This window comes from Lepus europaeus, chromosome X (assembly GCF_033115175.1).
Source record: "Lepus europaeus isolate LE1 chromosome X, mLepTim1.pri, whole genome shotgun sequence".
NCBI lineage: Eukaryota > Metazoa > Chordata > Mammalia > Lagomorpha > Leporidae > Lepus > Lepus europaeus.
The window spans coordinates 42,441,700-42,464,215 of NC_084850.1; the positions used below are offsets into that span (position 1 = coordinate 42,441,700).

At 44.9% G+C, this 22,516-nt stretch overlaps 1 protein-coding gene across 1 annotated transcript; it reads right to left on the reverse strand.

Moving 5' to 3' along the window:
• Window positions 1-1,195: 1,195 nt before the first annotated feature.
• On the reverse strand, window positions 1,196-20,712 carry XKRX (XK related X-linked). Its single transcript, XM_062183992.1, has 3 exons — window positions 20,349-20,712; window positions 13,635-13,903; window positions 1,196-2,945 (listed from the first exon to the last, which is right to left on the reverse strand). Exons 1-3 carry the CDS (start codon window positions 20,681-20,683, stop codon window positions 2,200-2,202), a joined length of 1,350 nt encoding a protein of 449 aa, XP_062039976.1. The 5' UTR covers window positions 20,684-20,712; the 3' UTR covers window positions 1,196-2,199.
• Between the last annotated feature and the right edge of the window lie 1,804 nt (window positions 20,713-22,516).

The window sequence follows — 22,516 nt, forward strand, 5'->3', positions numbered from 1 at the left end:
GTCCCCTCACTCCAACACCATATTTCACAATTCCTTCTCTGGTGTATCTGGAAGATTTCTGTTAAACAGGAAGGCCACCATCTTCAGGAGGTTCCAATACTTCATTTGCATAAGGTATCACCACAGTCTTTCTTCTTGGGTGAAGGAAGCAGGTTTTTCAGGTTGGAAGCTGCTCCACAGCCCTCTCTCTAAACTGCCTGCATTCCCAAGATATTAAATCACCGAGGCTGGGCAGGACTACAGAGGGAGGTGGATGTTGTGTAGTCTGCCCTGTGCATCTCCACTCTAACTATAATTGGCATGCCCTACTTGATGTGTCTCTCTACATTTCCATAGTACCTACCCCTTAAGTAGCTGATTCATATGCTTTTATGAACCAAATTATTGTTCCTTGCTGCTCCTTGGCTTAATTAAGGGCATGTTGACCATTGGGGAGAAATTCTTGCTTGAATTCCAAAGAGGTAATGTGTTCTTCTGGAGTTCTAACAGATTATTTCTTTCAAGTTCACCATGAATAACACAGTCAGACGTCAGTTGTGAGGTTTATATGACAACAACCTAAGTCTGTTCTTCATTATGAGAAAATGGAATAAGGGAGTTGAGTCTGAAAAACGAAATCTCTGTTGCTTCAAAGTAAGTCACTACAGTCTCCCCCAAATTAACTATCCCATCGTTTACCCCCAACAGCAGTTGAAGTTGAGAAAACCACACTACCCATGTTAAGTAAAAGTATAATTCTGCTTAACAGCCCCACTACTTAGAGGAAGGAGCTCCCCCAACATCATGTCCTCACATTGAATAAGAGGGGGAAATAGCTAGATAACTTCTTAGCATGATCCCAAGAGTAAACTTGATCAGGAAATCTTAGGTCACATTGTTTACAATTCCTTGAAGCACTGTCAGGGCCACAAGTGGCACACATGACTAAGAGTTCTTATTTTCCTACTCTGTGATGGACAAGCATTATTCTGGTAAATTATGGGATATTTGGTCCCAATGGGCAGTGGCTATAATATCCTCAATTTCTTGGCTACCTTGGAGGCATGCAGCTGACATTCTCATCAAAATACCCAACTGAAATAAGATGTAAACATTGTGATACATCAGAAAGGGAGACATGCATTCACCCATTGGGAGTTTAGGAATGAGAAGAGGGTTGACAAACATTTGTTTTTTATTAGAAAGTAAACTCCTATGGGCTAAACCAGTACTGATGATGACTTAATGTGATCTGGTTTCCCTCCTCTGTCCCAAATAGCATGAAAGTGATGTCCCAGCCATTATTTTCTCTCTCCCCTAAAAAGAAATCAACAAAATAATCAAGCCAACACAAAGAAGTCTTCATTTCCACTCATCAGAAACATTTTCAACTGCAGTCCAGCTTCTCTGAGGTCTACATCAAGTACTGTAATGCCAGGAGCACAGCAAGGCTTGGTTGGTGGGACTCCTTATTAATGAGGCACTAAGTGGGAGATTTCACTCAGCCATTCCACTGGACAAACTGGAGGTCTATGCAAGTCCCTGAGGGCAAAAGGAGTCATTCTGTCTTATGCCCTGAAAGAATCCTACTATGTACTCCCACTTCAGAGCATGCTTACCAAGGGCCACTGAAAAGAGAGGTCCTTGTGGAATGACCACAACAAAATCCTAATGGAATACTAACTCACTGGGGGAGCAACTCTTTTAATAATGGGGGTTTCTCACTTGAATGAAGACCCCAGCGACACTCACAGATGCAGGTTTCACATTAGTCAGACTGTTTCCTGGGATGTACCCACAGCCAGTAAGCCATCACATCCTCTGATCAATTATGATCAGTTCTGTTGGGATTCTGGGCCTTCGGCTCAGTCCAGGAAAGCTCAGTAATGCCTCAAGCCAATGAGCAGGGCTAGAAAGTCAGAGAGAGCCCAAGATGCTTAGAAGTATGTTATCTGAATTGACCTGGGTAGGAGGAATGTCAATGGTATTTCTGATGCTTCCAAGTAAGTAGTGGATACCCCTGGGGTCCAAACATAGCAGTAAATCTGAAAGAAATAAAATAAAACCTCTTTGGGAGCCACTTCTTCTTCTTACAGGTTTAGCAGAAAACTCTAGAAAATGTCTTGGTGGGTACTCACCCATGAGCCTCATCCTTTCCTTAAATTTCACAGTTGCTGTTGGTAACTCCTAGCCCATCCTTAAAATATTCAGAAGATGGAATCAGACAATGCTTTGCCTTGCTTCAGCCTCAACAGGTGGCTCCAAGGTCTCAGCCCTGTCCTGAGACTGCCGGTGGCAGCAGACACAATGGAGGTAATCTATAACATTATGGGTGAAGAGCGAGCGCAAAGGATGCAAGTACTGGAAGAAAAGGAGCATGAAGCCAATGGAAATTACATACGCAATAATGAGCTGCACGGCAAGCAAAGAATGGCAGTAATTCAGTAACACTTTCACGCCAAGGAACTTAAAAACCAAGACCATGATCACATTCTCTACCAATCTCACACTATAGTGCAGGCCCATATGACCCCAGTTCTGACCTTTGTCAACAAGATCTCTGTCTGCCAACTTCAACTGCAAGGCTGACCAGCAAGAGAAGTTGATGCCAGCATAGAGGACAGTGACTGAAATCAGCACCACCAGGGTACCAACCCGGCTGAAGTTTTTCTCAATGTTATTGGGCATCTGGGCCCCACTCCTCCAGAACTTAACCCAAGGCTCCAAGAGGATGACCAGGAAGTTGAGCACTAAGAAAGGCAAAGCCTTCAGTTTCAAAGTAGCTGAGAAGAGCACCAGGATCATGAGGCGGGATGTGATCTCCAATGTCCGCCAGATGGTGATGCAAAGGACTTCCAGTGGTCCAAGGCGAATCTTGTAGTCATCATACTTGATCTGGATAGCCAACATATTGCAGAGGGTAGCCCCATAGGTGACAGATATCAGGGAAAAGACCATTAGCACGGCTGTTAAAAAAAAAAAAGAGGAACAGAAAAATAGGCAATCAGTAAATGTTGGTGGTGAAGACCCAGAGGTCCAGAGACACAATACGTGGAAGCAAAGAGCCCTAGTTAAGAGTGAACACACATATGGTCACAGCTATGTAAACAAATAGCATGTGCTTGAATAGGCACTGTTCCAAAGAAAACAGGCATGTGAAAAAATGCTAAACATCATTAGTCATCATGGAAATGCAAATCAAAACCACAATTAGATATCATTTCATACCTGTTAGGATGGCCATTAGAGAAAAAAGGTAAGTAATGGGATAGGCGTTTGGTGCGGCAGCTTAAGTAACCACTTAGGATGTCTGTATCACACATTGGAGTGCCTGGTTCAAGTCCTAGCCACTCTACTTCCAATCCAGCTTCCTGCTACCCATGTAGGGGACATGGATGGAGTTTTAACTTCCTGGCATTGGCCTGGCCCAGTCCTGCCTATTGCAGGCATCTGGGGAGTCAACTAATAGACAAACTATTTCTCTCTCTTTGTCTTTCAAATAAAATGAAAATAAATAATAAAAAAGAAAAAAGTTAAGTGTTGGCAAGGATGTGGAAAAAGGGGAACCCTTATATACTGTTGGTAGGAATGTGAATTGGTAAAGCCATTATGGAAAACAGTACAGGAATTTCTTTAAAAACTAAAACAGAGCTACTGTACAATCCAGCAATTCCAATTCTGGGAAATGAAATCAGTATCTCAAAGAGCTAGCTATACTCTTATGTTCATTGTAGCATTATTCAAAATAGCCAAGATGTGGAAACAACCTAAGTGTCTGTTGTTGGATGAATGGATAAAGGAAATGCGCACACACACACACACACACACAAAGGGAACATCATTCAACTATAAAATGAAAGGAAATTCTTCCAATTGTAACATGAAGGAATCTAGAAGATATTATGCTAAGTGAAATGAGCCAGAAACAGAAAAACAAATACTGCATGATCTCATTTATATACAGAATCTAAAAAAGTAGAACTCATAGAAACAGGGTAAACCAAATGGTTGCTTGGGGCTGGGGACTGGGGCAAATAAGATTTTGGTCAAAGGGTACACATTTTGAGTTTCTGAGAAAGTTTGGAACATCTAATGTGTAGCATTGCGACTATAGTTGATAATAATGTATAATTGACATTTTCTAAGAAAGTAGATCATAAATGTTTTCAGCACACATGCACATAAAAATGGTAACAAGGTGAGATTATGGATTAAATAGCTAAGTTATGGTAATCATTTCACAATGCACGCATTTATCAAAGTATGTTGTATACACGCTTTGGGAATCTCCGAACTTACAGAAGAGTGGCTCCAGCCCTGACCACATTTCTTCAGATAGTTATTTCTGCCTATTCAATGCTTGCTCAAAAGCCCACCTCATCAGATAATTTTACCCTATTCTTTTATAGTTGTTCTTCTCAGGTTAGTGACTTCTTGTTAGTTCTTTTTTTAAATAGATTTTATTTATTTATTTATTTATTTGACAGGTAGAATTACAGACAGTGAGAGAGAGAAACAGAGAAAGGTCTTCCTTCCGTTGGTTCACCCACCAAATGGCCGCTACAGGCAAAACTACACCGATCCGAAGCCAGGGGCCAGGTGCTTCTTCCTGGTCTCCCATGCAGGTGCAAGGGCCCAAGCACTTGGGCCATCCTCCCCTGCCTTACCGGGCCACAGCAGAGAGCTGGACTGGAAGAGGAACAACCAGGACTAGAACCTGGCGCCCATATGGGATGCCGGCGCCGCAGGTGGAAGATTAACCAAGTGAGCCATGATGCCAGCCCCTCATGTTAGTTCTAAAACCCGCTCTTCTTAAAGCTGATTTTGTATATGTATGTGACTGTAAAAGTAGCACAGTGTATTGCATCATGGAAAATTTAGAATGTAAAGAAACGTAGAAAACAAATTCCAAAACTAATAGATAACTCTCTCTCTCTCTCTACCTCTTTCTGTCTCTTTCTCTCTGTCTCTGTCTCTCTGTCTGTCTGTCTGTCTCTCTCTCTCTCTCTCACACACACACACACACACACACACATTTTGGTTCATGGGGCTGGCACCGTGGCGCAGTAGGTTAATCCTCTGCCTGCGGTATCGGCATCCCATATGGGTGCTGGTTCAGTCCCAGCTGCTCCACTTCCAATCCAGGTCTCTGCTGTGGCCTGGGAAAGCAGTAGAAGATGGCCCAAGTCCTTGGGCCCCTGCACTCATGTGGGAGACCCGGAAGAAGCTCCTGGTTCCTGGCTTAGGATTGGCACAGCTCTGGCTGTTGCGGCCATCTGGGGAGTGAACCAGCAGATGGAAGACCCCTCCCCCCACCGCCTATGCCTCTCTGTAATTCTGCCTTCAAATACATAGTAAAGGTTTTAACAAAAAAAGAAAGAAATGTGGTCTCGGGAGACTCACAAAAAACACCTTTGCTAATAGAAGTTCCTTCTTTTTTTAATTTTTATTTACTTATTTGACAGATAGAGCTAGACAGTGAGAGAGAGACAGAGAAAGGTCTTCCTTCCGTTGGTTCATCCTCCCAAGTGGCCGCCTCGGCCTGAGCTATGCCGATCTGAAGCCAGGAGCCAGGTGCTTCTTCCTGGTCTCCCATGAGGGTGCAGGGCCCAAGGACCTGGGCCATCCTCCACTGCCTTCCTGGGCCACAGCAGAGAGCTGGACTGGAAGAGGAGCAACTGGGAATAGAACTGGCGCCCATATGGGATGCCGGCCACAGGCGGAGGATTAGCCAAGTGAGCCACGGTGCTGGCCCCTAGAAGTTCCTTCTTTAATGAATATCTTCTGCAAGGACTGAATTCTTTTTGCATGTGCTTCCAGAATGCTTAACTCCAGGGAATGGCTCAAAACATGTACTGAAAATTCCATGAAAGCAGAAGAGTCCATGTCTATTTGCTCACTGCTGTATCTCCAGAACCTAACACACTGCCCAGAACAGGGTAGGTGCTCAATAAATGTTTTGCTGAATTGATCAGGAATTATGAGTTTAGAGAAACAATTTAGAATATCTGGAATTCGAAATCCTTGCTTCACAGGGCCAGCATTTTGGCGTAGTGGGTAAAACCACTGCCTGAGAAGCCAGCATCCCATATGGGCACCTGTTCATGTCCCAGCTGCTCCACTTGCTATTCAGCTCCCTTCTAAAGGCCTGAGAAAGCAGTAGCAGAAGATGGCCTAAGTGTTCGGGCCCCTGCCACCCATATGGGAGACCTGAAAGAAGTTTCTGGCTCCTGGCTTCAGCCTGGCCGAGTCTTGGCTGTCACAACCATTTGAGAAGTGAACTAGCAGATGGAAGATCTCTCTCTCTCTCTCTCTCTCTCTCTCTCTCTCTCTCCTCTCTCTCTGTGAGTGTATGTGTGTGTGTGTCTGTGTTTCTCTCTCTGTAACTCTGTCTTTCACATAAACAAAACAGATCTTTAGAAAAGAAAGAAATCCTTGTTTCAGCTGTGTGGGAGCTTGCATAATCATTAAATATCAATGTGCCTCAGTTTTCCAATTAATTCAGATACTCCAGAGTTGCTTGGATTTGTCATCAACAAAATCAGTTCATGACCCCCATGCTTTAGTATAGTTTGGGAATCTCCGAACTTCCAGAAGAGTGGTTCCAAAATGTACAAAGCTTCTCTTTTAACCCACGGCATCCATTGCACTCTACGCTATAGGAGGGAGCTACATTGCTCCCCAACCCACTCTCCTCAGCCTCAACCACAGACCACACAGGTGGCCTTTCCTTTCCTTCCTTTATGTCAAAGAAAGGATACAGATGACTGGGAAAAGCTAGTGCTCTCAAGCAAAGTGGGATGCTTATCCAAAAGAAAATGTGAAACATTCTATTCCCACAAAAACACAGAACCTAGGGAAACTAGAGCCACGCAGATGTCAATGCAATCGGCAAGAAAAATCCCAAGACCTCCCCGTGGAAACCATAAAGGAAGTGCAGCTCTGGATCTGAATATCTTCTTTAGCTGAAAGTAGAGTGTTGGAATCCCAAAGGCTGGAATGGGAGATGCTTCCCAAATCCCTCTTGGTCCCCTCCTCAAGAGCTAAGGCTCTTTGCAGAAATGAGAACATCAGAGCATACATCTAGCCAAGTGTGATGCTTCCAATAGATGGAAAAAAGTTTCCCATCTGTCTCCCTACAAATAGACTCATGCCATAAGAGATCAAAATGCTGCTATAGTTAGAAACATGGGCTCTGGAGGCAGACTCCCTGGATTCCAGTCCAATGTTTGCCATTTACCACTTCTGAGGTCTTGGGGAATTACTTAACCTCTCAGTGCCTCTGTTTCCTCATTTGTAAAATGGGGTTGTTGTAAAGATTAGATGAGATAATTACATGTAAAGGATGAAGAGAAAAGCCTGGAATGTGTAAATGCTATCTGCCTCCTCCTTCTTCTTCCTCCTCTTCCTCTTCTCATCCTTCCTCCTCCTCCTCCTCTTCTTCTTCTTCATCATCATTATCATCATCATCATGTCCCTATTTCCAAAAGCGTACTCATATATTTACTTTACCTAGCACTATCTTGGTACTTAGAAAGTAGGGTCCTTTTAAAACTGATAAAACACCCAGAAATAAACCTTACAAAAACGTGCAAGACCTATAGCAAGAACATCATACAACTCAATCTCAATGCAATGATTTTTGGTTTGTTATTATTGTTTTGATTTGTTTGTTTTTGTTTTCTGGTGAGGGAATTGACAAATTGATCCTGGAAATTAGTTAACTTGGAATATCAGGGTAAATTTTTTATCAGATGAGAGTCATAAAAGGCCTTTGTATGAAAGGCACGAAATCTAGAAGCAATAAAGAAATTGAATACATAAAAATACAGTGCTTCAGAATACCACAAGATATTACAAAATATATTGTGCATATTAAGTATAGTGTCATACACATATTACATGTGTGACACATACACACACACTTAAAATACATAAGGACACACAAAATTATATATTTGTATACATATACACTTGTCCACAGCAGAGAAAGGATTAATAGCAGAATAAGTGAATAGCTCCCACAAATTAATACAAAAAAGCAAACCCACTAGAAAATGTGAGTAAAATATAGAAAATAAGCAACACACACAATGATCAAAGAGAAAATATGTTAAACTTCTCCCATAATCAAAGAAAGTCAATTAGCTTAAAAGCCAGTTATTTTATAATTATACAAATAAACAATATTTGGTTTAAGATATGTAGAAATACATTCTTATACTGTCTGAGGGAGAAGACATTTATACAACATTTTGGGAGCGTTATTGGGCAGAAAAATAAAATTCTAAACATGCTTACCCTCTCACCCAGCAATTCTACTGCTATAAATTTATTCTATGGGGCTGGCACTGTGGCGTAGCAGGTAAAGCCACCGCCTGCAGTGCCAGCATCCCATATGAGTGCCGGTTTGAGTCTCGGCTGCTCCACTTCCAATCCAGCTCTCCACTATGGCCTGGGAAAGCAGTAGAAGATGGCCCAGGTCCTTGGGCCCCTGCACTCATGTGGGAAGATCCGGAGGAAGCTCCTGGCTCCTGGCTTTGGATCAGTGCAGCTCTAGCCATTGCGGCCAATTGGGGAGTGAAACCAGCAGATGGAGGATCTCTCTCTCTCTCTCTGCTTCTCTTTCTCTCTCTGTGTAACTCTGACTTTCAAACAAATAAATTTTTAAAAAAATTATTCTATAAAGTTTAATTCAAGTACTCATACATTTACAGAAATGTTCACTGTAGTATTTGTAATTAGAAAAAAACTTTTTTTGTAAAAAAAATTAGGAACAAACTTTAATCCTACCAATAGAAATTAGGGAAATAAGAAAGAATGTTCCTCTCAATAGTTCTCAAAAGAAGAAACATAAATGGCTAACAAATATATAAAAACGCTCAAAATCACTAGAAATCAGGGAAATGAAAATCAAAACTACAATGAGATATCCTTTCACCCCTGTCAGAATGGCTAAAATCCAAAAGACAGAAAGTAACAAATGTTGATGAGGAAGTGGAGAAAGGGGAACACTTATACGCTATTGGTGGGAATGTAAATTAGTACAGCCACTGTGGAAAATAGAATAGAGGTTTCTTAGAAAGCTCAAAACAGATTTGCTATATGATACAGCAATGCCACTTCTGAGTATACACCCAAAAGATATGAATGCACAGTATCAAAGAGATACCTGCATCGCCATGTTTATAGCAGCACTGTTCACAACAGCCAAATTATGGAATCAACCAAGGTATCCATCATCAGATGAATGGATAAAGAAAATGTGTTATGTATGTATAGTGGTATACATATAATGGAATATTACTGAGTTATAAAAACTGAAATTCTACCATTTGCAGCAAAATGCACACAACTGGAGGACATCATGTTGAGTGAAATAAGCTGGGCACAGAAAGACAAAGACTGCATCTTCTCCCTTATATGTAGGAGATAAAGTTTAAAAAAGAAAAAATTAAAAGAGAAACACCTGTATGTACCAGTATTGCTGTAAATATAGTTTTGTCAATCTTTGTTTTAGATCTTTGCCAAACCAATAGTTAAGAATGTTATATTAGTATAGTTTTAATGATTTGTGATTACTTTAAAGTTATGTACATGGGTAAAATGGTCATCTTTCCATTAGGTTAACTGTTTATATCCCTTAGCTGTATTCCCATTAAATTAGGGTCTTTTTGCATTTTACTTGTTGAACTTTTTATTTGGTGGAGCTTTAAGCCCTTGACTGTAATGTAAATTTAAAAAACATTATCTCAAAAATGAAAGAAAGAGAGAAGGAGAGGGAGAGAGAGGAAGGGAGGAAGGGAATATTATTATATTTTTAGAATTGTATCTATGAACTATACTAAATCTGTTAAAAACTAAAATAAATAAATAAATAGAAAAAAAAGAAAGAATGGCCCTGTTCATAGAAGATAAATTTATATTTAGTTTATGTTATTTATGAACCTACTGCAAAAGTTCATGGAAATGGAATTTAAAAATAAATGTGCGGGCCAGTGCTGTGGCGTAGCAGGTAAAACTGCCGCCTGCAGTGCCGGCATCCCATATGGACGCAGGTTTGAGTCCTGGCTGCTCTGCTTCCAATCCAGCTCTCTGCTGTGGCCTGGGAAAGCAGTGGAGGATGGCCCAAGTCCTTGGGCCCCTGCACCCACGTGGGAGACCTGGAAGAAGCTCCTGGCTCCTGGCTTCAGATCTGCACAGTTCCAGCCATTGCAGCCATCTGGAGAGTGAACCAGTGGATGGAAGACCTCTCTCTCTACCTCTGCCTCTGCCTCTCTGTAACTCTGCCCTTCAAATAAATAAATAAATCTTTAAAATAAAATAAAATAAATTTGTTGCAAAAACATTTTAAATCTATGCATACAAAGGTCTTCAAAAAGTTCATGGAAAGTGCATATTATGAAAAATTGCATTTCAAACATTTTTTGCACTAATATAATCCCTCATTTATTTATTTTAAAAGATTTATTTATTTGAAAGGCTGAGTGACAGAGAGAAAGAGAGACAGAGAGATCTCCCATCTGCTGGTTCACTCTTCACATAGCTACAACAGCTAGGGCTGGGCCAGGCTGGTGCCAGGAGTCTGGAGCTTCATCCAGGCCTCGAATGTAGGTGCAGGGCTCCAAGAACTTGGGGGCATCTTCCACTTCTTTCCAGGCACATTAGCAGAGAGCTCGATCAGAAGTGAAGCAGCCAGGACTTGAACCTGTGCTCATATGGAGTTGCAAGTAGTGGTTTAACCTGCTGTGCCACAACGCCAGCCACTAACATAATCTTTTAATTCCATTTTCCACTGATGTTTTGAAGTATCCTTGTCTGAATATAGAAATAACTGTTGGAAAAAGATACATTGGCATAATTTTGAAAAAGACATGCTGCTGAACTGAATGTTTCATACAACTCCTTTTTGGGCAAAAACATATACATATACACGAGGGTACTTCAAACGGTGCACAGAAAAAAAGGAACTGAAAGATCGGTTTGTTTTGAAACAAAAGTTTTTTGAAATCCATGCATAACTTTTTTATAATATACATTTTCTATGAACATTCTGAAGTACACTCATAAAAGCACTGTTTGTGTGTTTATATTTACATGGTATAAAAGTCTCAAAGGAATGATAGTAATTAACATAGATTATCCCTGGGGAGTAAGATGATAGTTCTTACTTTATCTTTCTTCTGTGTGGTTTTCAACTTTTACCATAACCTTTTCTGGTTTTTATAATTAAAAAATAAAGACCAAAAATATTAATACATGATTATGGTCAAAATTCTAAGCATATGGAAGGATTAAAGTAAGAAGCAGGGGGCAATGCTGTGGTGTAGTGGGTAAAGCTGCTGCCTGCGGTGCTGGCGTCCCATGTGGGTACCAGTTCGAATCTAGACTGCTGCACTTCCGATCCAGCTCTCTGCTGTGGCCTGGGAATGCTGTAGATGATGGTCCGAGTGCTTGGGTCCCTGCACCCACATGGGAGACCCAGAAAATCTGGCTCCTGGCTTCAGATGGGCTCAGCTCCAGCCATTGTGGCCATCTGGGGAGTGAACCAGCAGATGGAAGACTCTCACTCTCGCTCTCTCTCTCTCTCTCTCTTTCTCTCTGCCTCTCTGTAACTCTGTTTTTCAAACAAATAAAAAATAATAATAAAGTAAAAAGCAAAAAGCAAAAACTTGCTGATTTCTCGTTTTCACACCTCCTAGGTAATTCTTGAGTAGCTTTCCGGGAATTTTCTTTGCAAATCACCTGTGGATCAATCAGTTTGTATATGTATTACTTTGGTAATGTCTACATACAACTATTTTAATTTGATGATCTGGTGCCTTTCACAGTTGTCAGGAGGAAAAGCATCATCATTTCTCGAAAATTTTCTCATCATGCCGGCGCCGTGGCTTAACAGGCTAATCCTCCGCCTGCGGCGCCGGCACACCAGGTTCTAGTCCCAGTCGGGGTGCTGGATTCTGTCCCGGTTGCCCCTCTTCCAGGCCAGCTCTCTGCTGTGGCCCGGGAAGGCAGTGGAGGATGGCCCAAGTCCTTGGGCCCTGCACCCGCATGGGAGACCAGGAGAAGCACCTGGCTCCTGGCTTCGGATCAGCTCGATGAGCCGGCCGCAGCGGCCATTGGAGGGTGAACCAATGGCAAAAAGGAAGACCTTTCTCTCTGTCTCTCTCTCTCACTATCCACTCTGCCTGTCAAAAAAAATTTTTTTTCTCATCAAACTCATCAGTTCTACACAGTGGAAACATTCAAGACAAACAGAACTTCATGAAAATTCTTAGAGGAGCAAAAGAAGGCACATTTCCACCTTGCATTTATTTGTGACTTTGCCCAACAGGGTCAGCGCCTACTGATAAGAAATGGTCCACAGCTGTACCCACAGCTGTACCAGCCTCTGCCCTAGCAGGTTGCTAAAACACGTTAACAGCACTTTACCTCGGCTTTGAAAACACTGACTCACATTGCAGCCTTTGCTGGAGGTCTTACTCATCTCAGGATCCCTCTTTTACAAGTTGGAAATTACGGCAGTGACTACTTTGTCACTTCCTCCAAAGATCCAAAGATCCCAGCAAAGGTCAGAACTTGGACCAGCCATGACTCCCCTCCGCAGTCATCCCACACCCCTTTTCTTTCTCTTCCCTGGCATTGGGCAAATTGATTAACTCAGGGCTTCCCAAATGTGGTGGCTCAAAACCAAGCAGGCTACTTCGGAGAAATACAGATTCCAGGCCTCCCCCCATTCCAGGACGGATTCAGATCTCGGGAGGAAGTGTAATTTTATAAAGAAGCTTGCCATGTAATTCGGTTGATTAGTACTATATGGGAACCAAGTATTTAAAGACAGCCATCCCTAGACAAACAAAACAAAACAACTAACAGCATACTTTAAACACTTTGGCCAAGGGAAAATATCCTACTGCCTGCATGTATTATTAGCTTCCTCTGCACCCAGAGAGTTTGTCTATGGCAGTTTTAGTCTAAGCAGTTTACCCCAGTTTAAGAAATCTGGCAGCCCCGAGATGTCTGACTCCCCAAGTTCTTTGACTATCTATGAGTGCTGTTTAATAGCACTTTTATTTTTTCGATTTTTAATTATTTGAGAGGCAGAGCCACAGAGAGAGAGAGAGAGGGAGATAAAGAGAGAGAGGTCTTCCCTCTACTGATTCACCTCCCAAATGGCCGCAATGGCCAGAGCTGGGCCTATCCAAAGCCAGGAGCCAGGAGCCTCCTCCGGGTCTCCCACACAGGTGCAGGGGCCCAAGGACTTGCGCCATCCTCCACCGCTTTCCCAGGCCAGAGCAGAGAGCTGGATCGGAAGAGGAACAGCTGGACTAGAACCGGTGCCCATATGGGATGCCAGGGCCGCAGGCAGAGGATTAACCTACTACTGTGCACAGCGCCGGTCCCCCAACAGCACTTTTGATGACAATAGAGATGTTCTATGTATGTGCTATCCAGTACAGGACTCACTAGTCACATGTGCCAACCGAGCTCTTGACATGTGGCTAATATTACTAAGGAAGTTTTGGTTTTATGTGATTTTAATTTAAATAGCCACATGAAGCTAGTGGCCAGTCTATTGGACAGCTTGGATCTAGACTTTTAAGCCCATTGACTTAAGTGGAGCACCCCTCCCCCATTCTCCTGACCCCACTCACCTCTACCCAGGGGGACCTCTGCAGAGATCAGGGTCACATAGAGCTGATAGGTCAGCTGGGGTACTGAGCCCAGGAAGGCTTGGATCTGCGACACACGTTTGTAGGCATTGCGGTGCATAGCCAGGGTCCGGATGGAGTGGCCCACCTCCCATTCTATCAGCACCTCCTGGCCATCTATTAGCATCTTCTTTCGGGTGAGGCTGACATAGGGCTCCTCCTGCCCCTCCTTCTTGCACAGTGTGAGGTATTTAATCATGGCCTCCGAACATCTGCAGAAGCAAAGCATCATGGGAACTTCATGAAAGCTGTCTTGGGAAGGGAGGTTGTAAGAGGGGAAAAATAACTTGGGGAGATTGTGCTTCTTTTCGCCATTCTTTTCTGTTCTGCTCATTCCTCATGAGTCAGAGGGCTGGCCATGCCTTCTACAAGTTACTTGAGCCTAAATCCTTTTTTGTTCAGTCACTGATGGACCTGCAAACAGCATTTCAGAAGTACTTCTTGGAGGACATAAGGAACTGTTTTGTCTCCTTAAGAATAGGCTTAGGGTAGAAAATGTCTCCAACACAAAGGTAAATACTGGATAGGGAGTCAATAAAGAAGCTTCCCCAGAGCCTTTGTTTTCATAACACCTCAAATTTCTGAAGGAAAGCATCCGTTATCCGGAGCATGTAGCTCCACAGTTGAAGTTTGGAGGTTCTTTTTTTTTTTCCAAAAAACATTGCCTCTCTCTGTGTCTCTTGACTTATTTGCAGACAATAGCCTTTGGAACCTGACTTTTTTACAAAGAGAAAAACATCCTCTTGAGAGCCTAGCATCCTTAAAATAGTGATAAGACCACATTTCCAGGCCGGTGCCATGGCTTAATAGGCTAATCCTCCACCTTGCGGCGCCGGCACACCAGGTTCTAGTCCCGGTTGGGGCGCCGGATTCTATCCCAGTTGCCCCTCTTCCAGGCCAGCTCTCTGCTATGGCCCGGGAATGCAGTGGAGGATGGCCCAAGTGCTTGGGCCCTGCACCTGCATGGGAGACCAGGAGAAGCACCTGGCTCCTGGCTTCAGATCAGCACGATGCGCTGGCTGCAGTGGCCATTGGAGGGTGAACCAACGGCAAAAAGGAAGACCTTTCTCTCTGTCTCTCTCTCACTATCCACTCAGCCTGTCAAAAAAAAAAAAAAAGACCACACTTCCTGCTGTACCTCTCCCAGCTCCCCCGTGTTAATCAGAAGGCTTCAGCAGCTCTGATGTGGTGAATAGATGAGAAGCAACTGGAACATCTTGTTTCGGAACACCTGAGCTATCACTTCCCCCACTCACCCTAAAATGAATGGGAAATGTGAACTGCCTCTTGTGACAGGTAATAATAGTCAGCTTTGTGGTGGAAATCAAGACATCCCCCCCAGTCCACTCAGAACAGGGGTTGTGTTTATCTTGCTTATAGCCCTGATCACATAGTTGGAATTCGACCAACATTTGCTGAGTAAATGAAAGACCAAGGCAGGAAGAAAATAATGCAGGGTAAGAAACAGTGGGAGGCGGGATCATAACAGCAGTGTAATCTAACAGAACATTAGGTCAAACACAAGCTCCTCAGAGACTTATGTGCGCTCCAGGCTTTGGCTCCCAAGAGAAAGGTGTGAAACATGTGCTGCTACGCTCCGCCAGATCCCCTGAGACAGCTCCCACATCACTACTGCAAAGCGTGCAGTATGGAACTCACTTTCTAGAGACAAACTTTTTTTTTTTTTGACAGGCAGAGTGGACAGTGAGAGAGAGAGACAGAGAGAAAGGTCTTCCTTTGCCGTTGGTTCACCCTCCAATGGCCGCCGCGGCCGGCGCACTGCGGCCAGCGCACCGGGCTGATCCGAAGCCAGGAGCCAGGTGCTTCTCCTGGTCTCCCATGGGGTGCAGGGCCCAAGTACTTGGGCTATCCTCCACTGCACTCCCGGGCCACAGCAGAGAGCTGGCCTGGAAGGGGGGCAACCGGGACAGAATCCGGCGCCCGGACCGGCACTAGAACCCGGTGTGCCGGCGCCGCAAGGCAGAGGATTAGCCTATTGAGCCGCGGCGCCGGCCAGAGACAAACTTTAATACCTGGGAGAGGGAAAGATGGAAGGAAAGAAGAGAGAAGACAAAAAATGCCATTTCTTTCTGTTTATGGAAAAACGCACAACTGCATTTTCAACAAAAGATTTTAGATTTTTTTAAAGATTTATTTATTTGAAAGGTAGAGTGACATAGACAGTAATACACACACACACACACACATAAATAGAGATGATAGACATAAAAATATAGATGAGACAGAGAAAGATATATCTTCTTTTATTTTTCATTTTTTAAATTTTTAAAAAAGATTTCATTTCTTTGAGAGGCAGAGTTACAGATAGAGAGAGAGACAGAGAGAGAGGTCTTCCATCTGCTGGTCCACTTCCCAAATGGCTAGAACTGGGTAGATCTGAAGCCAGGAGCCAGGAGCTTCTTCCTGGTCTTCCATGTGTGTGCAGGGGGCTAAGGACTTGGGCCATCCTCTACTGTTTGCCTAAGCACATTAGCAGAGAGCTGGATCAGAAGAGGAGCAGCTGAGACATGAACCGGCAGCCATATGGGACACTGGCGCTGTAGGTGGGGGCTTAGTCTGCTACACCACGGCACCAGACCCATGAAAGCAATATCTTCTATATGCTGGCTCATTCCCCCAAATGACCACAGTGGTTGGGGCAGGGCCAAACTGAAGCCAGGAGCTAAAATTCCATCTGGATCTCCCATGTAGGTGTCAGGGGCCCAGGTACTGGGGCCACCTTCTGCTACCTTCCCAGGAGCATTAGCAAGGAGGTAAATTGGAAGTGGAGCAATCGGGACTCAAACTGGAGCTCACATGGGATGCTGGTATTGCAGGTGGCAGCTTAACCCGCTGTGACATGCCAGCCCCAAGATTTTAGATTTTATCCTAAGCCCCAAAATGCCATTGCCATATAAAATACTGATGGAGGTGGTGGCATAAAATGTTCTGTTCATGCTTCTATTTGTAAGGCTATTTACTGGTTCAAGGAATGGTATTTATCTTGCTTATAGGCTTCAGTAAATTAGAGTATATTTGCACTTCCAGAAGTCTGCTTGCATTTCATGGAAGGAAGCCAAGCCCTACAAACATGTTCGTATGCCTGCTAGCAGTGATCATGCTCCCACCTACCTAAAGAGTAACTGGGGCCAGTGCTGTGGCGCAGTAGGTTAATCCTCCGCCTGTGGTACTAGCATCACATAAGGGTGCTGGTTCTAGTTCCAGCTGCTCCTCTTCCCATCCAGCTCTCTGCTATGGCCTCAGAAAGCAGTAGAGGATGGCCCAAGTCCTTGGGCCCCTGCACCTGCGTGAGAGACCCAGAAGAAGCTGCTGGCTCCCAGCTTCAGATCGGCCCAGCTCTGGCCATTGTGGCCATCTGGGGAGTGAACCAACGGAAGGAAGACCTTTCTCTCTGTCTCTCCCTCTCACTGTCTGTAACTCTACCTTTCAAATAAATAAATAAAAAATCTTTAAAAAAAGAAAGGAGTAACTGACCAGGGCTGGCACTGGGGTGCAGCAAGTAAAGCCACCACCTGCAGTGCCGGCATCCCATAGAGGCACTGGTTCGAGTCCCAGTTGCTCCATTTCCGATTCAGCTCTCTGCTATGGTCTAAGAAAGCAATGGAAGATGGCCCAAGTGCTTGGGCCCCTGCATCCACGTGGGAGTCTTGGAAGAAGCTCCTGGCTCCTGGCTTCGGATCAGCCCAGCTCCAGCAACTGCAGCCATTTGGGGAGTGAACAAGTGGGTGGAAGACCCCACCCCAACCTCTCTCTCTCTTTTACTCATTCTCTCTCTGCCTCTGCTTCTCTGTAACTCTCCCTTTTAAATAAAAAAGTAAATTTAAGAAAAAAAAGTATTGGCTTTGAAAATAAGTGTATCAAGGGTATAATTTATAATTTTTAAATTATTTTTTCTCTATTAGACGTTTAGTTGACTGATGGTATAAATGCTTTCCAATCATTTCTGTGGAAGCTAAACAACAGAAATGAAAAACACTACTCAACGCTCCATACAGAGTGGTACAAACCAAAGACAGCCTGGGAAAAGCAGACATCAGTAGTCCAAACCCAGGACTGGGTACTTGCTGAAAGTTTCCATCTTGAAAGTTTTTGTTTTTTTTTTTTTGGACAGGCAGAGTGGACAGTGATAGAGAGAGAAACAGAGAGAAAGGTCTTCCTTTGCCGTTGGTTCACCCTCCAATGGCCGCCGCGGTAGCGCGCTGCGGCCGGCGCACCGCGCTGATCCGATGGCAGAAGCCAGGTGCTTCTCCTGGTCTCCCATGGGGTGCAGGGCCCAAGAACTTGGGCCATCCTCCACTGCACTCCCTGGCCACAGCAGAGAGCTGGCCTGGAAGAGGGGCAACCGGGACAGGATCGGTGCCCTGACCGGGACTAGAACCCGGTGTGCCGGCGCCGCAAGGCGGAGGATTAGCCTAGTGAGCCGCGGCGCCGGCTCCATCTTGAAAGTTCTTTACCTGTTAACTCAACACAGTGTATTCAAAAAGGGAGAAATTCGTCTCCTTGCTTCTCCAGCGACATCTTTCCATTTTTTTGGTTCCGAGTTCAAGATGAGGTCTTACTTTGACAGCTTAATGTCAAAGATTTAGAACTGGAAATGATCTTTAGATCACCCAGTCCAAACATTGCATAGACTGAGTCACAGCTGAACAACACATATGGTTTTGGCCCATATCATGTTTTTTTGTTGTTGTTTTTAAAGTCAGTTGCTAAAATTTAAAATCATGTTATTTTATATAAAAGGAAAATCCGGTCTTGAGAGCTTCTCTTGAAAAGTTGGGGGATCTGGCAACCGTGCGTGTGAATTCCAACACAGAAACAATGGGCTGGGACTATAGAGCAGCTGCCTCCTTTAAGCTGGTCACTATTCCCCATCATTCCTCTAACACTGAGATTTTGTTGTCATTTGTCAACACACATGAGGCGACTTTTTCTTCTACTTGGCCTACTTCAGTCATTTGTGATACCTGCCTGGCCTCTGCAAGCAACTGGCTTTGAGACTCACGATCTAGCCCAATGCACTTATTTTACAAAGAAGGGAACTGAGGCCCAAGGCATCTTCAGGGATTTCACCAAGGCCACACAACTAGTCCATGACAGAGGGAGGACTAGTTTGCAGGTCTCCTGAATTCCGGGCCACTGCTTCTGTTGATATCCTGGATTTTCTCTGATGGAGCCTAATCAATTCCTCCCTGTTTTAAAATATAATGATTATTACAACTTGGGGCCGGTGTTGTGGCACAGTGGATTCAGCTTCTGCCTGCGACGCTAGCATCCCATATGAGCGCTGGCTACTCCACTTCCCATCCTGCTAAGATGCCTGGGAAAGCAGCAGCAGACTATCCTAGTACTGGGGCCCCTGCCACCCTTCTAGGATGGAGTTCCAGGTTCCAGGCTTTGGCCCAGCCTCAGCCATTACAGCCATTTGGGGAGTGAACCAACAGATGGAAGATATCTCTCTCTCTCTCTCTCTCTCTCTCTCTCTCTTTCTCTCTCTCTCTCTCTTTCTCTATCTCTCTCCCTCTCTCCCTCCCTCTCCCCTTTCTCTGTAACTCCACCTTTCAAATAAATAAATAAAATCTTTTTTTAAAATAAGTAAATCTTTTTAAAAATTTTGTAGCTTTACTGAGGTGTGACAAAAGTATATGTACATATACAGATAAACAACTGCCTAAGAGGGGGAGGAGCTCCATCCTTAATCAGTTTCACAGCCAGTTTTTAGTTCTCTCACGATGAGCTAGCCTCCCATTGCAATTACAACATCAGCACTCTGACCCACATTCCTCAGCTGACTGCAGGTTGTTGCCTCTCTTGCAATCATGACACACTTGGTCCATCCCTCCCTCCTGAGCTCATAAGTTTTGCAATGTGTCTCTACTTTGAAAATCTCATAGTGTCCAGGTCAGACTACTGACACAGATGCCTGTCTCCCTAGGATTACACACTTTCTCATTCCTTCAAGGCAATCTGCAGGGAAATACTTGATACTAGTACATTGTGTTGCTACAGCCAGATGGAGCGGACTACCTTCCCCCTTCCAACCATGTACCTTTACTGCAGAAATATATCAAGAGATAAACGGATAGAGAAAAATAATGACATTGGGTTGGCATGCCAGATTACCACAGATGTCTTAGACTATTTCCCAGATGTCAAATAACACTGGAAAATTTGGAAATGGCAGCAGCACTAGCCCAAGCAGCTCCGAATAAGGCAACTGGATGTGAAATGGGATGGAGTAGAGCAGGGAAGAAACTCTCAGGTAAAAGGCAGAGTCAAAGTCACTCTGCAGCTATGGCCTGTGTGCACAGGGTGACAACATCTGAGAGTTCCATACCGATTGTCACCATCCAAACCCAGAGAGCAAACATTACCTAACGAAGTCTTATCGAAGCTATCACTCACGGTTTTGGAACACAAGTACATGCCACATGTTCATCATGGTGACACTTAAGATTTCAGATAAGTCTTTTTTCTTTTTTTTAATGGTAGACAGGGAAGCCAAGAGTGGGAAGGAAGGAATGGACAAATCAATTAGATTAGAAGCACAGTATCAGTCTTGCAAAGAATATGTTCGCCTTTCTCTGGCCGAGTCTGGGGTGGGGAAGGTTGGGGGGGGGGATTATAAAAGTTGCTCACCTGATAACAGGTCCCAAGAGGATTAGATGCATGAATAATGAGAATGGTCTATCTTTGGCCAGATCTCTGTGCACAAAAATGAGGGTCAGCTGGACCATAATAGATGAAAACATGAAGAAGGAAAGGGTGTATGTCATCCAGAAGGTTTCGTTACTCTTCCGATAGGTTCTAACCATGTACAAGGCGGATGCAGCCTCCCCGCAGTACAAAAAGGTGGAGAACAGGATACCAAAGGGGAAGGTAAAGCGGGGGTTGGCCCCACGGATGACGTCTTCCTCCAGAGATGAAACCCGATCCACACTGGGCTCCTCGGGAATTTCATAAACTCTGTCCATTGTCGCGGTTCGGAGTGTTGAGGTCTGGCGCTCACAGCACCCACACACCCATCCCCAAGAGAAGCCTGTAGCCACTATGGTCAAGCCTCAGAGAGCAGGGCTCTGTGAAGTCCAGTTCCAGAACGGAGATCCACTAGTTAGAGCAGGAGATCCCTCTCTTCTGGACTCCTGTTCGGAGTCTGGGATGCAGAGCCCAGGAGTACCACTTTGAACTTGACTCTTGACTGGCTCAAGAGTCCAATCATCAACATACGTGCTGTGAAACTGGAACAAGGAAAAAGCAAGCATCCCAGCGCCCAGTCCGGATCCCAATTCTAGGTGCCTGAAGAGCCATGGGAACAGCTGTTTCAGTTGCGACTCCTTTAGCAGTCCCCCAGGCAGGGGACAGCCACCTGTCGGGGCACCGGCCCCTCAGCAGCTTCTCACAAACAGTGTCAAGTCAGCGGAGAACCAAGTCGGAGTAGGAGAGCAGGTGCAGCCAGAGCGTTCCTTCGGAGAGAGATTACTTCAGCGCCCAGGTCCTCTAACTATATGCTAGGTTGTGGCTGTTAGCTCGCGGCGTGAGTCTCAGGCTGGCTCCTCCGTTCCCCAAGCCCCGCCCCCAAGACAGCCGGGCTGGGGGCTGGAGCAAAGCCACAACCCAGTCGCCTAGCGCAGTCTCCAAGGACCGCAGCGGAACGCGCGCGCGCTCCTGGATCAAGAAAAGGCTGGAGGGGCTGCACCACTGAGAAACTTTGCTAGTGAGAGGAACAACGCGTGGGACGCCAACCCAGCCGAGCAGATGTCACCAAACTCTCGGCGCTCCACTGCCGGGGTTTCGCCTGGCCCACGGTTCCAGCCGCGACAGGTTGGCGGCTTCAGGAACTAAGGGCGGGCGAGCTGGGAGGGACAGCTGAGGCCGAACAAAACCAGATAGAGGCTCCGGGTGGCCAATTGAGGGATGCTCCTTATGGAGAGGCGCTACAACAGGGGGCCTGGGTTACTCTCAGAAGCACTTCTCACCACGACCCCCAGATCTGGGAGGGAGCCACAGCTCTCCTCTTCCCCAAGAGCTCCTTTCCCAGGTGCCCACTTCTACCCCGCCCTCCCTAACTAGCTAAGTGGCTCACTCCCACACTCGATCAACCCACGCGGTTAGGCAGGTGTGTCTACCTTGGCCACAGGGTTGCACCTCCCTAGGTCCTATTGCCCTCCAGATAATAACACTGGGGGCTGGGGGGAGGGAGGCGATCCTGGGAGGCAGTTGGACTGCAGTGTCCTTTCCAGGCAAGATTGTTTGCAGCAAAAGGAAGATAAAACAGGCTGGAGGTCAAGACTCAGGTCAACCTGCAGTCATTGAAAGCTCATAGTATATGCCTTGATTTCTCCACTTGCAAAATGAAGTCACGATCGAAGCTTTACAATGAACTTTCAGATCTTGGGTTGAAAGGTTCTGAAGTGGCAAATTCTAAATAGATTGGCAAGGAGCCAGGAGAGCTGTGAGTAGAAGCTGAGAGGGGTGTCTTAGAGAGCTCTGAAATTGCCTGGATCCTCAAGAGCAATCCTCCCCCACCTCACTACGCTTTTGTTTTCATGCCTTAATTTGCATAATTCTAAACCCCACAGAAAAAGAGAAAACATCTGCCTCCTGGTAATAATATCAACGTAGCAGAGCCGGTGCCAATCTCCTTTTGCTACAAGAAGTCAGTAAAAAGAATCTACAGGAGGCGTGGCCAAAGTCAGCCACGGAAGTGATGACTTCGAGAGATAGGCTGAGTCTTGCTATTATGTTGTTTTTCTAAGGTTCTCACAACTGCCATCTCCTCTCCCCGGGGCTGATTCTGAGACAGAGTC